Here is a 16769-nt window from a genome sequence, read left to right on the forward strand (position 1 = left end):
GCACACACTAGTCGGATAGTCCTGTTTGTGAAAACATGGACACACATATGCTGAACATTTGAAATGCAGAGAAAAAGATCTGGAATGAACTACAAACTTATCAGGTGTATGTCTGGGAGTAAGATGAGAATGGGGGATAAGGGAAGAGAAGGGGTTTTGTTTCCCATTTTTGTGTTGAGATTTTGTTGTTTTATTACAAATATGTATTATTTCAGTAATTTAACCAAAGTAAAGAAAATGTTTTATGTATTTATTTAGTTAGAGAGAGAGCACGTGAGCATGGGTAGAGACAGAGGGAGAGAGAGCATCCCAAGGAGACTCCCCGCTGAGCACACCACCCTGAGATCATGACCTGAGCTGAAACCAAGAGCCGGGCGTTCAACCACTGAGCCACTCAGATGCCCCTAAAAAATGTTTTATAAAATCTTGGGTAGAGAAGGCCTTTCTAATCATAACAGGACAAGATAATTTTGGCCATAGGTGACATGTATTTTTCATATTAAAAACCTCATAACTGGGGCACCTAGGTGGCTCAGTTGTTAAGCGTCTGGCTTCGGCTCAGGTCATGATCCCAGGGTCCTGGGATCGAGCCCAGCAAGGAGCCTGCTTCTCCCTCCCCCACTCCCCCTGCTTGTGTTCCCTCTCTCGCTGTCTCTCTCTCTGTCAAATAAATAAATAAAATCTTAAAAAAAGAAAACCCCTCATAACTAAAAGCAAATAAAGAACTGGAAAAAAATATTTGTAATTCACTTCCTCAATTCTAAGTTACCCTCTCATCTCTCCCATGCTCACCCGCCACCAAAAAACTGGAGGTTTGTATCACAATGGAAGAAACAGTAAGGGAAAGGGATCGGAGCTCAACAGAAGCTTACAAACCCAATAAAAACAGGTACAAGAGCTTACAGGGAATTTACTCATTAAAAGGCCGAGAAACGTAAAAGAAGAGGCGCCTGGGGGGCTCAGTGGTTGGGCATCTGCCTTTGGCTCGGGTCATGGTCCTGGGGTCCTGGGGTCCTGGGATCGAGCCCTGCGTCAGGCTCCCTGCTCGACGGGAAGGCTGATTCTCCCTCTCCCACTCTCTCTGTGTTCCCTCTCTCGCTGTGTCTCTGTCAAATAAATAAATAAAATCTTAAAAAAAAAAAAAGAAATGTAAATGAAAACAAGAGTGGTATTTTTCATGATGAATCAAATGGATTAAAAACAGTCCACCCCGGGACGCCTGGGTGGCTCAGTCGGTTAAGCGTGTGCCTTTGGCTCAGGTCATGGTCCCAGGGTCCTGGGATCGAGTCCCGCATCAGGCTCCCTGCTCGGCGGAAAGCCTGCTTCTCTCTCTGCCTCTGCCTCTCTCTCATGAATAAATAAAATCTTTAAATAAAAAATAAAAATAAAAAGAGTCCCCCCCACTCCCAGTACCCCTGACAGGGAATGTCCACCTCAGCCCCAAGGGAGTCACATGGACAAAAGCAAATGTGTGCATGTCTGCTGTGGGGTCAACAGTAACAGTGAAAATGTGGGGAAAGACAGACGAGCGACAGCAGGGGGCTGCTAAGTAAACCACACAAAATGGCCGGTGCATGGGCAGCATCCAACCAGCAGGTACACAGTTCTTAGCAAAGTATACCCCAGTTTGTCAAATATTCACATGTGTGCACTAGAAAGAAGCTAAGAGGAGTGGCTGGGTGGCTCATGTCATGACCTTGGAGTCCTGGGATCGAGCCCCATGTCACTCCCTACTCAGCTAGGAGTCTGCTTGAGATTCTGTCCCTCGGCCTCTGCCCCTCCCCCTGCTCTCTCTTTTTAAAGTCCTTTAAAAAGAGGTGCCTGGGTGGTTCCGTCGTTAAGCGTCTGCCCTCGGCTCAGGTCATGATCCCAGGGTCCTGGGATCGAGCCCCACATCGGGCTCCCTGCTCCGCGGGAAGCCTGCTTCTCCCTCTCCCACTCCCCCTGCTTGCGTTCCCTCTCTCGCTGTCTCTCTCTCTGTCAAATAAATAAAATCTTAAAAAAAAATAAAATCTTCAAAAATAAAATAAAATCCTTAAAAAACAAGAGGCTAAGAAAACGCATCAAACACCCTGTGATCTCTGAAGATTGTGACAAAGATCAGTTTTTTACATTTTTTTTTTAAAGATTTTTATTTTAGAAAGAGAGAGTGCATGAGTGGGGAGAGGAGCAGAGGGAGAAAGACAAGTTGAATCCACACTGAGTGGGGAGCCAGACTCGGGGCTCGATCCCACAACCCCAAGATTATGACCTGAGCAGAAATGAAGTCAGATGCTGTAACTGACTGAGCCACCAGGCATCCTTACATTTCTTTCGTTCTTTTTTTTTTTAAGATTTTATTTGTCAGAGAGAGATAGAGAGAAAGTGCGCGCACCAGCAGGGGGAGGGGCAGAGGGAGAAGCTGGCTCCCGCTAAGCAGGGAGCCCGATGCGGGACTCATGACCTGAGCTGAAGGCAGAGGCTTTAACTGACTGAGCCACCCAGGTGCCCCATCTACATTTCTTTTTTTATAAGTTTTTGCATTTCCCAAATGCCCTACAAAAAATTTACACTGAGGGAAAAAATGTTGATCAGAAAATACACATCCTCTGTTCAGGTCTTTCAGCTCTGCTTGGGACTGGTGGCTTCCTTTCTGGCACACCTTTTCTAAGACGCTGCAGATGCCTGCCAGCATTCTCAGGGTTCCTGGGGTTGGGGGCTGATGAAGAAGAGGGGTCACTAAGAGCCCCCCAGGAGGCTCCTCCCCAGTGAGCACCTTCTGCTGACAGGCCTGGTGAAGGCAGATCACACTCGGCTTGGCTGGGGCTCCCGAGACCCTGCCCAGGAGCCTGCAGACCCTGCTCCCAAGTCCCGGTTTTAGCCACCACTACCCTCCAGCCTTGCCCTGGCTTGCTGACAAACCCTTGGTCCACCTGGGAATCCCAAACATCCCCAGGCCAGACGCTGTGTGGATTCTAGTCCGGCCCCTCTCCTTCCCACTAGGTGGCCGGGGCCCCTGCAAACAGGGTCTGATCTTCATCAGTCCTGATAACAAAAGAACAACCAAGAAAAAGCCAACATATCTTTTCCTTTTTTTTTTTTTCTGATCAAAACTCAGTATTTGGAAAACAGGTGAGTGGAAGAAGAAAACAAAACCCACCCACAATCCCCATGTGATTTATTGAAGCCCGTGTGTAAATGCTGCTCTGTTGGCGGACATCCAGGCTTGACAGTCACGGGGAGTCCCCACTCTGGCTCAGCCTTCCTCACTGTCCTTCCCTCAGCCTGCAGGCTGCTTGACCACAGCCCCAGCCCTGTCCCTTCTCCATCCAAGAGAAATGCCCTGCTGCACAGCCAAACGGGGAGGATTGACAGCTTTCTGCCTTGGCGCCTCCCCCAGATAGGTTCTCTGCCTTTTTATCGTTGTTGTTTAGAGAAGGAGAGAATCTCCTCCAGATTCCACGCCCAGTGCAGAGCCTGACGCAGGACTCGATCTCACGACACTGAGATCATGACTTGAGCCACAATCAAGTCAGACACTCAACCAACAGAGCCACACAGACACCCCGGGTTCTCTTTATCAACTCAACGGGGAGCCCAGTGGGGAAACCGTCTGTCTTTCCCACCGTCCTGGGCACACTCTGGGCCATGGACTTTCTGGTGCTGGATGAGGGCGGACAGCCGGCTGCAGGCCCTCCCGCAGGCCTGGCACCTGTACGGCCTGTCCCCGCTGTGGAGCCGGTAGTGCTCGTTCAGTGTGTAGCTCCTGCGGAAAGCCTTGCCACACTCCGTGCAGGCAAAGGGCTTCTCCTTGGTGTGGGTCTTCTGGTGCAGCGTGAGGTTGGACTTCCGGCTGAAGGCTTTGCCACATTCCCTGCACTCGAACGGCTTCTCACCCGTATGCAGCCTCTGGTGCAGGAGGAGCAAGGAGTTGTGTTTGAAGGGCTTCTGGCACACGGAGCACTGGTAGAGCCTGTCCCCTGAGGCAGTCTTCTGTGCCGCGCTGAGCAGGGGCTTCTGACAGCCGCTGTCTTCTTGGGGGCTCTCCCGGGCATGCAGTCTGTGGTGCTTGAGCAGTGAGGACCCACGGATGAAGCGCTGCCCGCACTGCAGACACGTGTGAGGCCTCTCCCCGCTGTGGATGCGGCAGTGCTCATTGAGGGTGAACCTGCGGCCGAAGGCCTTCCCGCACTCGCCGCACTGGTACGGCTTCTCCCCCGTGTGAAACTTCTGGTGCTGCCAGAGCCGGGAGCTGCGGCCGAAGGCCTTCCCGCACTCGGTGCACTGGTAGGGCTTCTCCCGGGTGTGGACTCTGTGGTGCGCTGTCAGCTGAGTGCTCTGCCGGAAGGCCTTCCCGCACTCGCTGCACTGGTACGGCTTCTCCTCCGTGTGGATCAGCTGGTGTCTCAGGAGGATTGAGCTCTGCTTGAAGGCCTTGCCGCACTCGGTGCACTGGTAGGGCTTGGCCCCCGTGTGGATGACCTGGTGCCTGAGCAGCAGTGAGTTGTACTTGAAGGCCTTGCCGCAGGCACACCGGTACGCCCTCTCCCCTACAGCATCCGCCGGGCTCCAGCCTCGCTGTTTCTCCTCCAGGGCCGCGGGGGACGTGCTAAGGTCCCCACCTGGGCTGCCTGTCTTGGGGTTGAGGGGTCGTTTATCTGACCCATCCTCAGGACTGCCATTCCGTTCAGGAAACTTGGGTCTTCCCCCAGGGAGGTGCCCCCAAACTGTGCCCAGTGGTCCTAACTGCTTAGAGGACACTCTCCTCAGACAAGATTCCTTGATCGCAGCCTGCATCCTAGAATCTGGAAGAATGAACAGAAAATGGAAAGATGACCTAGCCTCTACATTCATTAAAGAAACTCTGAGATTTGAAGACAGAATCTTTATGTCACAGTAGGGAGGTTTGGGAACTTCTTCCAAGAATCTGTAAAATCACGATTTGTGAAAGAAAGAGGACCTAAAGAAAGGTTAATAAGGGCTTAAGCACTGTGGGAAGTTGGCTTGGGAGAGGAGCTCAAGAAAGGGGAGGAACATCAGGGGGAGAAGGGAGGGCACAGGCTTGGTCCAAAGGACTGTGAGGAGAGCAGGCTTGATGCAGGAGTGAGACCTGCAGGGTGTGGGGTGCTGCTATTCTTCACTCCCCTCTTCCTCTGAGCACTCACCCACAGTTCACTCACTTAGCAGACACCTCAGGCTCCTGTCCAAGCAGGACCCATGGACTGCAGGCTGCCTCTCCTCCCTTTCTGCGGCCTCTACAGTCCCAAGCTCAGGCCCTGGTTTGTGAGCCATGGGGAGCTGGGAGAACCAAAGTAGCTCAAGGGTCTTCCCTGCTGGGTCCTCCTCACACACCCACTGCCCCCACAGATCTGGCCCGACATCTCAGAGGACTGGGAAGGACATTCATGCACTTGGGTTCCTTGCACGAGTTAGTCCTGGGTGACCTTGGATGACAACCAAGGCGTTTAGCAGGAAATTTGGCCCTCTGTGAGGAGCTAAATGTACAGCCTTCCCACTGCCCAAGCACCAGGGGGCTACAAAAAGTTGTGTGAAGGCCAGGCCTTGCTGTGCCTTGCACTTACCTGGGCATAGGCTGGCTGTGGACCCTTGCTCCTCAGTCCCCTGCAGAATCAAAGCCCCTGGCTCCTCCCCTTGCTCCAAGAGGGAGATCAGTGCTGGTTTAGCAACAAGAAAGCCTACAAGCAGGGAGGAGAGCATCACGTGTCAGGGAGCAGAAGGGTGCCCAGCTGTGGGGCTGGAGGCCTCAGGGGACACAAGGTGCTTGGAATGGATTGGGAACCCTACTTTCCCAGGAGTGGGGCAGTGGGGTGGCCATGGAGAGATGGGGGTGACCCCCCAGCTTCCCCACCAAACACGTTGGACTTTGAATCTGGAAAGGAACCAACTCCTCCAAGAGGCCATGGAAGAGGCAGGGTTGCCCTTGAGCCCAGCCCTGGGATGGATGGGGAAGCCTCACCCAGCGAGGCCATGTGCCTGTAGTTCTCCAGCATCACATCCCTGTACAGCGCCCGCTGGTCGGGGGCCAGGCAACTCCATTCTATCCTTGTGAAGTACACGGCCACGTCCTCAAACACAATGGCCTCCTGCAACCACAAACCCTGCTGTCTGGGGCTATCTGGGCAGGAGATGCAGAGACTGTGTCAGGGATATTCAGGGCACCTGTTCAGCTCTGGGAGTCAAGGCCTCTGTCTACGTGGTCACTGGTGTATCCCCAAGGCCTGGCACAGAGGGGACACCTCAACACTCCCCAAGGGAAGTGGAGCAGTCCTATTGCCCCAAAGCCGTGGGAGGTGTGGGGGTCTCAACCTTGGCCTCGTACCGCTCCATAGGCTAACAGGGATCTGGGGAGGGGGGTACCCTTGAGATGTTGGTGGTCGAGCCTCTAAACAGGCGGGGAGTGTTTCTGTCCTCTGCTTCTCTGATCTGAGGAGAGAAGCCAAAGGCTGTGTGCATGAAGAAGGGCTGAACATTCGCACCAGGATGGAGGCAGGTGCTGGGGAGGGACAGGGAACCTGACCTTGCTGGCTGACACTGGAAGCTCAAGGGCTGCAGATCCTGGGCAGCCCGCTTCCACCCAAAGCCTCAGGAAGGAGTTGACAGAGCACTGTGAAGTTTCACAGGGAGGGGGCAGACCTTTGGCTTACAGAATCCATCCTGTGACTCACCTGCAGGAATGGGAGCTACATGAGTGGGCCTAGGGACCCCTGGGAAGGTGCTCAGGGCCAAAAAGCTGAGGGCTGGGGATGAAGGCAGCCAAAAGGCCCAAAGAGGGCACTCACCTGGAGTGTGGGTGTCACAAGTGGCCCCGCCATTCCAGGGTCCCCGTTAGGGGCAGAGCAGGCGCTGGGGACAGTGAGTGGTGAGTGGAAGGAGCCCAGGCCCAAGTACCATCCACCCCTGTCCGTCTCCCCAGAAGGACCACCCAGAAAGAGAAGAGACCGGAAAGGGTGAGACATGGGGCAAGCACACCTGGTCAGCCCAGACGATGCCCTCACATCCCAAGAAGCCACACCCTGAGACCTGCTCACCCACACGGCTCCACCCCTCACTCCTGCTTTTCCCAGGGATGTCTTCTCGGACCAACCTATATAAAATGCCACCCCCACCCCAGAATTCCTTCCCTACCCTCACTCCCTGTTGTATTTTTCTTCATAGCACCTCTGTTATCTGACATAATGCAGTCAACTTACTTGCTTCTTCTCCGCCTTCCCCCATGAGATCAGACTTGCAGTCTGGTTATTCATGCTGTAACCCCAGAGCCTGGCGGAGGGCCTGACACACAGCATGTGCTCAGCAAGGGTCTGTGGAATGAACAGGGGATGATTCTGCAACCAGTGAGATCACGTTGTGGAACATCAGAAAACGTTCTTGCTGCGTTACTATGTGAAACAAGCAGACTATACACAGCACACATCCCAGCACCCTAACCTTAGTTCCTTTCTGGGTGATTCTCATTTTCCTTCTTTCCATTTTTCTGATTTCTCCAAGACTTACTGCTTATTTACAAATGTGTGTTGCAGTTGAAGAAAAGTTATTTAAAAACCAATAAATACAATTCTGTTCAGAGTAGGCCCTGGTCTCCATGTCCCTTCCTCAATGGATACTTGAGCTCTTGTGGTTGGGTAGAGGTCTCTGCAGTACCCTTTTCTGTGGGGCTTGAGCCTCCCAAATAGCTGCCACTTTGTAAAGCAGGCATCAGTTAACAGAATCCTGTAGTTATGATGCTATGGCACAGTTAGCAGGAGAGCCCTTTAAACCTGGGAGTGTAACAGGCTACACACGACAATCTGAGAGGCGTGGTGGGTCACCTGTGCCCGCACAGCATTAACTGCAAATGCAAAGATCAGCGCCACACCACCACCCACCGGGCTGTCTGTTCAGGGCAGTCTGTGGGCAGGGCCTGTGGGGGCTATTGCTGCTGCCCCTGCTGACAGAGCTACTGTCCTCCTCACCCCAACGAGGCAGCCAGAGCCCCTAGAGAGGATGAGCAGCTCAGGAGAAGACCTGGCCCTCAACTTCACAGTTAGGAGGGGGAGTTACCATGCTGCTCTTTGTTTGCTCATATCTGGGGAATGCATGTCCTCAGGGAAGGGCCCTCTGGTTAGAGGGGAAAAAAAAAAACAAACCCTAAGTTTGGTCCTAACTTTGGAAACAGGGAGTAAGTCGTTCATCAGAGAAAAACAGCGCGGAGTTGAAAAAAGTGGGGCAGGGGATATAATAACCAACAGACAGCTTTCCGCTCAGAGTCCTGAGAGAAAATACCAAGGGGAGGGGAGTGCGAACACAGATGGGGGGTCAGGGAAGCCTTCCTGGAGGGACTGCACTTAACTGGGGCCTGGAGGACCAGCAGATGCCATTCCCTCCGATTTAGAATAAAACCTCTGTTTCTCAGGGGCCTGGGGCACCGTGCCCTCCACCCACCCCCTTGCTTACTACACTGCAGCCAGACTGGTGTCTCTCTGTTACTCCAACGAGCCCAGGCCATTCTCGTGCACTTCCCTTCGCCTACAAGGGATTAGCAAGGCTTCTCAGCCATCAGGTTTCAGTTCATACGGTAACTTCTGGGAGAGACTTCATCTCCCACAAGCCTATCCTCTTGGCTCATCTTCTTCAGGGTCCTTGCAATGATAAAAACTACTTGCTTACTTGTTTGTTGCCCCTCTTACATGAATGCCTCACTTCTGTTACACTACAAGCTCCCTGAAGCCAGGGACGCTGCCCGTCCACGGCGGGATCCCCAGCACGAGCAGAGTCCTCTGGACACGGTAAGTGCTCCATGCTGCCTACGGAATGCCTGCGGTCCAATCAACGACGCAATCCCCGGGGAGAGCCCGCGCACTGGGCCATAGCCAGCCAGCACCTGCTGCTCCCGACCGGGTGCGCTCCGGCAACCGCAGGCGTGAGGACGAGGGGGGCGCAACCCGGGCAGAAGTGGTCCGCCCGGGCGTCCCACCCCTGCAGCCTCAGCTTTGCGCAGTCACCCAGGCTCCGGGGACGCAAGGCTCGGGACCCGCCTGCACGCCCCCCGCCCCACTCTTGGGGGAACGGGAATCCGGCCCCTCCCTAAGGCCCAGAACCGAAGGAAAAGCGCCGGCTGCGGGTCAGCACCCCCTGCGGTGCTCGGCGCGGCCTCTCTGCGGACCACAGCCTCTGCCAGGCCGGGATCGGAGAACCGCACTCACCTTACTCCGCTCCGCGCCCCGCGGCCAGAGCCTACTCACCCCGGGCCTCCATCCGGGACCGCGTGGGGACGGGCGCCGGGGCGCAGGCAGTCCGCTTCCGGCCCGCCCCCGGAAACGGGCCGCAGCGCCGCTCTAGGAGGCTTGGAGGACCGCGCGCCTCGATGGGCGCCCTCTGGCTTCTGGGGCGGGAGGCAGGTAACGGGGAGGGCTGCTGAGAGTGGGGCGCTACTCTGGGGCGGATCCCGTGGGAACCCCCAGGTCGGAGGGTCGAGCCCGCTGCTGGAGTCAGGGGTCCCGGCGAAGGACTCCCCAACCTGAGAACCGACTCATTCACGCGGACCTCGAGAAAGGCCAGAGAAGAAGTCGAACATCATTCCAGGCAACCGGGTTCTGAGGCTAACCCCCTCCCTTTGGACTTTTTATGTTTAAATAATTATAACATGACAGCAAGTTGCAAAGGCAGTATAGGGAGGTCCCGTGTATCCTTCACCCTCTTCCCCACATTTTGAAAAGGCTCCTCCACGACCGTGTCTTTCAAGCTTTTCTGAGACTCACAGTTAGATAAAAATGCCTCACAGGGCGCCCGGGTGGCTCAGTCGTTGAGCGTCTGCCTTCGGCTCGGGTCGTGATCCCAGGGTCCTGGGGTCGAGCCCCGCATCGGGCTCCCGGCTCGGCGGGAAGCCTGCTTCTCCCTCTGCTTCTGTCTCCCTCTCTCTCATAAATAAATAAATAAAATCTTAAAAATAAATAAAAATGCTTTACAGTGTGACCCGTCACACGCATTAAATCTATGTTTATGGATAAATGCTTACACATAGTAATTTTTAAAAACTTTAACAAAGCTATTTACTCATGATATCTCAAATGTTTTCCTTTGAAAGTGCAGAAGCCAAGACTAACCCTTTTTGAAGAGGGAGGGACGTTAGCACAATAGCGGGAATCTATGAGGCTGCGAAGGAGGCATCATACAAACTACATCATCTGAAAATCGGACATTAAATTTAGATGTGGTTAAATAGTTTAAACAAATGTGTTTGGAAACTAAATAGCAACCTACTAAATAGCTCTGGGAGAAAGAGAAAATCATAAAGGGCTCTGTAACAGACCTGGAATTGAAAGAGAATGACAACACTTTGCAGGATACTTAGAAAAATTAATATGTATATATATATATATGTGCTTGCATGTATACATTATATATATGTGTGTGTGTGTGCTTCTGTATATGTTAATAGAAGCATACAGGCATACCTTGGAGATATTGCAAGTTCGGTTCCAGATCACTGCAATAAAGTGAATATGGCAATAAAACAAATCAAATGAATTTTTTGGTTGCCCAGTGCATATAAAGGTTATGTTTAGAGGGGTGCCTGGGTAGCGTGGTCGGTTAAGCTTACACTCTTGATTTTGGCTCACGTCATGATCTCAGGGTCCCAAGATCCAGTCCTGTATGGGGCTGCTTAAGATTCTCTCCCTTTCTGAGCACATGGGTGGCTCAGTTGGTTGAGGGTACAACTTTCTCTCTCTTTTTTTAAGATTTTTGTTTATTTGCGAGAGAATGAGAGACAGAGAGCATGAGAAGCAGACTCCCCGCTGAGCAGGGAGCCCGATGCAGGACTCGATCCCGGGACTCCAGGATCATGACCTGAGCCGAAGGCAGTCGCTTAACCAACTGAGCCACCCAGACGCCCCTAGCATACAACTCTTGATTTTGGCTCAGGTCATGATCTCATGGTCCCGGGTTTGAGCCCCACATTAGGCTCTGCCCTCAACACAGTCTGCTGGAGACTATCTCCCTCTCCCTCTGCTCCTCACCCTGCTCTTGCTCTCTCTCTCTAAAATAAAGAAAATATTTTAAAAAAATTATCTCCCTCTCCATTTGCACCCTGCCCCTTCTAGTGCTCTCTCTTTCTCAAAACAAAAAGATCCTTTGGGGAGCTTGGGTGGTGCAGTTGGTTGAGTATCCAACTCTTGGCTTTGGCTCAGAACATGAGCCCTGGGTTGTGGGATCGAGCCCCCTCTGCGTGGAGTGGGCTTGAGACTCTCTCTCCTTTGATCCCCCCCCCACATGCACTCTCTCTTTCTCAAAAAAATAATCTTTTTAAAAAAGTTATGTTTATGCGGTAGCCTATTAAGTGTGCAATAGCATTATATCTAAAAAAGCAACATACACACTTTATTTTTTTTTAAGATTTATTTATTTGTTTATTTGACAGAGAGATACACAGCGAGACAGGGAACACAAGCAGGGGGAGTGGGAGAGGGAGAAGCAGGCTCCCCACTGAGCAGGGAGCCCAATGTGGGGCTCGATCCCAGGACCCCGGGATCATGACCTGAGCCGAAGGCAGACGCTTAAGGACTCAGCCACCCAGGTGCCCCAACATACACACTTTAATTTTAAAATATTTTATTGCTGGGACACCAGGGAGGCTTAGTTAGTTGAGTGTCTGCCTTCCACATGGGTCATGATCCCCTCGCTCTGCCTGCTACTTACCCTGCTTGAGCTCTCTCTCTCTGACAAATAAATAAAATCTTTAAAAAATATCTTATTGCTAAAAAAGGCAAATCATTATCTGAGCTTTCAGCGAGTTCAATTACTGGTCACAGATCACCATAACAAATACAATAATAATGAAAAAGTTTAAAATATTTTAAGAATTGGGACACTTGGGTGGCTCAGTCATTAAGCATCTGCCTTCAATCCTGGGGGTCATGGGGTCGAGGGCCCCCCCGAATTGGGCTCCCTGCTCAGCGGGGAGCCTGCTTCTCCTTCTCTTGTCAAAGAAATAAATAGATAAATAAATAAAATCTTTAAAAAAATTTTTTTAAGAATTATCAAAATGTAGGGGCGCCTGGGTGGCTCAGTCAGTTAAGCATCTGCCTTCGGCTCAGGTCATGATCTCAGGGTCCTGGGTCTGAGTCCTGCATTGGGCTCCCTGCTCAGCGGGGAGTCTGCTTCTCCCTCTCCCTCTGCCCCTCCCCCTGCTCTTGTGCTCTCACTCTCAAATAAATTTTTAAAAATCTTTAAAAAAAAAGAATTATCAAAATGTGACAGATGCAAATGAGCAAATGCTATTGGAAATAGGGCACCAATAGACTTGCTCAACTCAGCGTTGCCACAAACCTTTAATTTATAAAAAACACAGTATCTGCAAAGCACAATAAAACAAGCTATGCCTGTTTACATACATATATAACCTTCCAGCATATATATTCAGCTACTAAAAGCATGCATGAAGAAGTGATTTATCTTTTTTCACTTAAATTTTGTTAGGTTTGTCTCAACATGTATATTTTCCTTCATTTTTTGTTTTGCTTTGTATATTTATATGTAAGAATTTCCTTTTACTCCAACTTTACCCCAGGTATTAGCTGGGCTCCCCTTTTCTGCATAGAGATACAGGCTTGGATACCACCCCTCCCATAGCTTTTGGACATCCCAGGAATTTTTACCGGTTTTCATGCACATTTTTAAAAAAAAAACATCATTTTTAAAAGTAGATACATAGAAAGGAATTACAAATACCTTCAGCATAGTGCACGATGATTTTTCACAAAGTACCCTATGAAACTAGCACCCATTTCAACAAGCTGATTTTGCCTGGAGACCTCAAAGCCTTGTGGGGCTCTCTTCTGGTCACACTCAGATGACCTTTCCTTTTTTTTTTTTTTTAAAGATTTTATTTATTTATTTGACAGAGAGAGACACAGCAAGAGAGGGAATACAAGCAGGGGGAGTGGGAGAGGGAGAAGCAGGCTTCCGCCGAGTAGGGAGCCCAATGCAGGGCTCGATCCCAGGACCCTGGGACCATGACCTGAGCCGAAGGCAGATGCTTAACGACTGAGCCACCCAGGCGCCCCCAGATGACCTTTCCTGGTTGGTGCCCAAGTGTAGCCACTCTGACTTCCTTAGCCCTGATGATTTTTGTAGGCGCACTTTATGTCCTTTGTGTATATTCACTGATTTAACTCACAATAACCCTATGAAAGATAGTATTATTGTTCTCATATAAAAGATGACGAATAGTGTTCTGCTAAGGGCAACTGATGCTGGGCATGGGGAGTCAAGTGGAACAAGACAGGAGAGGGTCATGGGCACACATGTTTATACCAAATTATTCTTCTGTGTACATAGCAAGAAACATTTTCTTTTTAAATAGCCTCCATGCCCAATTTGGGGCTTGAACTCATGACCCTGAGATTCAGAGTTGCATGCTCTACCCTCTGAGCCAGCCAGGCACCGACCCCTCTTTTTTAAAAAACAACTTTAAAAGGAAACAAAGAATTTCTTTTTCTTTCTTTCCCTTTCTTCCTTCCTTCCTTCCTTCCTTCCTTCCTTCCTTCCTTCCTTCCTTCCTTCCTTCCTTCCTACCTTCCTTCCTTCCTTCCTTCTTCTTTGTTTCTTTCAGAGAGAAAGCATGAGTGGGAGGGGCAGAAGAAGGAGGAGAGAGAATCTCAAGCCGACTCCATGCTGAGTGCAGAGCCAGATGCCCAGCTTGATCTCAACCTGAGCTGAAATCAAGAGTTGAACACTTAACTGACTGAGCCACCCAGGTGCCCTGGAAATAAAGAATTTCAACGAATAAAGTTTGAATCGCTGGGAAGAGGTGACCTTCGATGGTTAGAAAAGGGTGGTGGGCTCACCAGCAGGAGCAAAGGTACCTTGTGGGGAGGGTCCCATCTGATGGTAGAGGCAAGTGGGCCCCTCTTGGAGGCCTGAGAACCCCATGCCCAGTGTGGCTGTCCCTAGAGAGGCCCCCAACATCAGGTGACTCAGATTTATGGAGTCTCTGCTGTGTGCCAAGCTTGCTGGCCTCTCACATGGAGGTTGACATTCAGGCTAGTGAGATGGAGCCAAGTCAGAGGTCTCTGGACTTTGAAGGGGGGGGGCACCAGCCAGGAACCCCATCTCTGCAAGGACAGATGCACTGACCATGAGGCAGGGCACCTCCAAGAGCCCCAGTACTGGCTGCCCTCCCTTAAGTCCATGCCTGCCATCTCCAGGTAGGCCTTCAGGAGGAGCCCAAGCATACAAGCCCCCTGGAGCAGCACTTCTTGAGGGTTCCCTGGTCCCAGCTTTGGAACTCGGGCTGGCATTGCAGACCATTTCACCGCAGACTGTGGCACTGACTGATGTAGGAAAGATAGGGTTCGAAGCTGAAGACCAAGAAAGAATTCTTGAGACATCTTTGGTGCAAAAAGGTGGGTTTTATCAAAGCACAGGGACAGGATCCGTGGGCAGAAAGAGCTGCACTGGAGGCAGGAGTGGCCCACTATATACTATCAAGTTGGGAGGTGGTTAGAGATAGCCTAAGTCTCTAAGGAATTTTGGAAGCAAGGTTTCCAGGACCTCGAGGGGGGTAGCTATTGTTGGGAAAAGGTCATTTATTACTGTTTCATAAAACCTCAGTCATGAGACCCTTCAGATGTATATTGGTGGGTCATATGCTTGCGGGGGGGGGTGATTGCCAACATGTATCTTGGTGGGTAGAGATAAAGGAAGTTTCCAAAGGCTTTTTTTTTTTTTTTAAGATTTTATTTATTTATTTGAGAGACAACCAGAGAGGGAGAGCACAAGCAGGGGGAGTAGCAGGAGAGGGAGAAGCAGGCTCCCTGCTGAGCAGGGTGCAGGACATGGGGTTTGATCCCAGGACCCCAAAATCATGACCTGAGCCAAAGGCAGACACTTGACTGAGGCACTCAGGCACCCCTCCAAAGACATTTTTATATGTTCAAGTAGACTTACAAGATCCCGGGGGTCAGGCTAAGATTGCCTTTTGTCTTTAGCAAGGTATTAACATTGAGGCAGCTGAGCTCCTAGAGGACTATCACTCTGCCTGTTTTGAAGACTTGTCAATGGGCTGTAGGTAGTAAGGAAATTTAATGATTTTTCTTCTGCCTTTGTTTCTCACATTACTGACCATCTACCAGTGGTAAGGCTCTGAACACTCGTCCTGCAGTGGGCCTGGTTAGTCACCTGGCTGCGTCCAGCTCCAGGAAAGGGAGAGTAGAGGGCCTCTCCCCTACCATACCCCATCGCGGAGACCCATGGGACCTTCTTCTGGACCCCGCAGTCTGAGTGTCCAAGTACTGTCCCCACCTCCATTCCACTCTCTCTCTCTGCCTTTCTGGTCCTCTGCTCCTATCCCAGGCTGACCTCAAAACCCCCAATTCTACCCCAAGGAGGCCCAGGTGCCCCTCAGCCCCCGGCCCTGCCTGGGCTGCGCCTGATCCCCCACCCCTGCCAACCCACCAGTCGACGCTGCTCCTCTGTAGCTTCGGCATGTGGCCACGTGGCCCCCCTTCTTCACTGCCTTACCTTCCCACCATGTCATTCTTGCCGCCACCCCTCCAAGGCCCCCCTGATCACCCTGGTGCTAACAAACACCCGACCCCAAAGTCCTGAGTGCAAGCCCCTGACCCCTGGGACCTCTGCCTTCACTCCCCTCCCACTGTCTCTCCCCCTACTGGCCTCACCTGCACACCCACGTCCCTGGTCAAGCTCTACCTTGACCTGCCTGTGGGCAGTTCTTTCAGGGCCCCACCTCCAGGCACCCTCTCCTGAAGGCCCCTCCCACTCCGTGTAACTCCAGGAAGTCCTCACTCAGCGCTTAGGCCCGCAAACCCCACCCCGCCCTGGTAGACCTGCGCTTTACCTCCAGTTCACACCCCCGGGGCTCTCGTTCCCGTTCTCCGCTCCAACCCCATCCACCCCTCCCCACAGGGTTCTGAGCAGGGTCATCGTGTTCCCTCACCCCACGGTCACTTCCCCAGTCTCCCTTTGCTCACCCCCTTCTTCTCCCCCCTCCCAACCCCCAGTTTTGCTCTATTTCCTGGGCTGGCTTCCCCTCCTCCACCAGCCCGGGAGGGGCCCACCATCCCAACAGAGACTCCCGCACCTCGCCCGTCGCCCAGTCTCTCCATGGCAACCATCTCCACCCGCACAGAGGTCCCATGCCCCGCGCAAGTTCTCCAAGCAACCAGGATGTCCCTGTCTCCCCAACACGCACATCCAGGGACGGCCTCTTTGATCTTTCCGAGAACCCAGCAGGGCACAAAGTCCCAGCGTCCCCGGAGCGGCCGCACTGGCGGTAGTCGGGCATTTGCTGTCGTCCAGACCCCCGTTTTCTGTGAACCGTCACGTTCTCCCAAACGGTCCACCCGTTTCCTTAAAAGGGGGCCCTCACCCTACGAGGAAGCGCCTCATTCTAGAAAGGGGCCCTCGCCCTACCAGAGAGCCCCTTATCTGGCAAGGAGTCTCTAGTCATAGAAGGGCCTTCACCAGGCCAAGAGGGGAGCCCTGCGACCCCACGCCCGGAGCGAGTCGCTCTGGAAAGTCACTCTAGCTCTCCGGGCCTCCTCGGCTGCTCAGCGGGCGAGGGTCGCCCGCCGGGAGACTACTGTGAGGTCCCGACTGCCCTCCAGCCTCCCTCCCGGGCGCGCCGCCCACACGCTAACCACGCGGCGGGAGGGCGGGTCGCCGGCCAGATATCCGCCAGACGTCCGGACAGCTGGACTCCGCTGGACCCGTCATCCCAATGCGCCTGCGCAGAGGCCCCCGGGCCGCAAGGCTCCGGCCGGAAGAGT

At 52.4% G+C, this 16769-nt stretch overlaps 1 protein-coding gene across 7 annotated transcripts; it reads right to left on the reverse strand.

Moving 5' to 3' along the window:
* Positions 1 to 241: 241 nt before the first annotated feature.
* Positions 242 to 9278, reverse strand: ZNF517 (zinc finger protein 517). Of its 7 annotated transcripts, none has more exons than XM_025871401.2 (5): positions 7191 to 9121; positions 6780 to 6843; positions 5957 to 6083; positions 5562 to 5675; positions 242 to 4784 (listed from the first exon to the last, which is right to left on the reverse strand). In XM_025871401.2, the coding sequence occupies exons 2-5, from the start codon at positions 6810 to 6812 to the stop codon at positions 3565 to 3567; spliced, it is 1494 nt and encodes a 497-aa protein (XP_025727186.1). In that variant the 5' UTR covers positions 6813 to 6843; positions 7191 to 9121; the 3' UTR covers positions 242 to 3564. The 7 variants fall into 7 exon arrangements, with proteins under 7 accessions (XP_025727186.1, XP_025727187.1, XP_025727188.1 ...); XM_025871402.2 differs by having other exon boundaries at positions 5957 to 6115; positions 7191 to 9119; XM_025871403.2 differs by lacking the exon at positions 5957 to 6083 and having other exon boundaries at positions 7191 to 9120.
* Between the last annotated feature and the right edge of the window lie 7491 nt (positions 9279 to 16769).

Source organism: Callorhinus ursinus, unplaced genomic scaffold (assembly GCF_003265705.2).
Source record: "Callorhinus ursinus isolate GAN/ISIS: 27379988/994484 unplaced genomic scaffold, GSC_fseal_2.0 scaffold5, whole genome shotgun sequence".
Taxonomy (NCBI): Eukaryota; Metazoa; Chordata; class Mammalia; order Carnivora; family Otariidae; genus Callorhinus; species Callorhinus ursinus.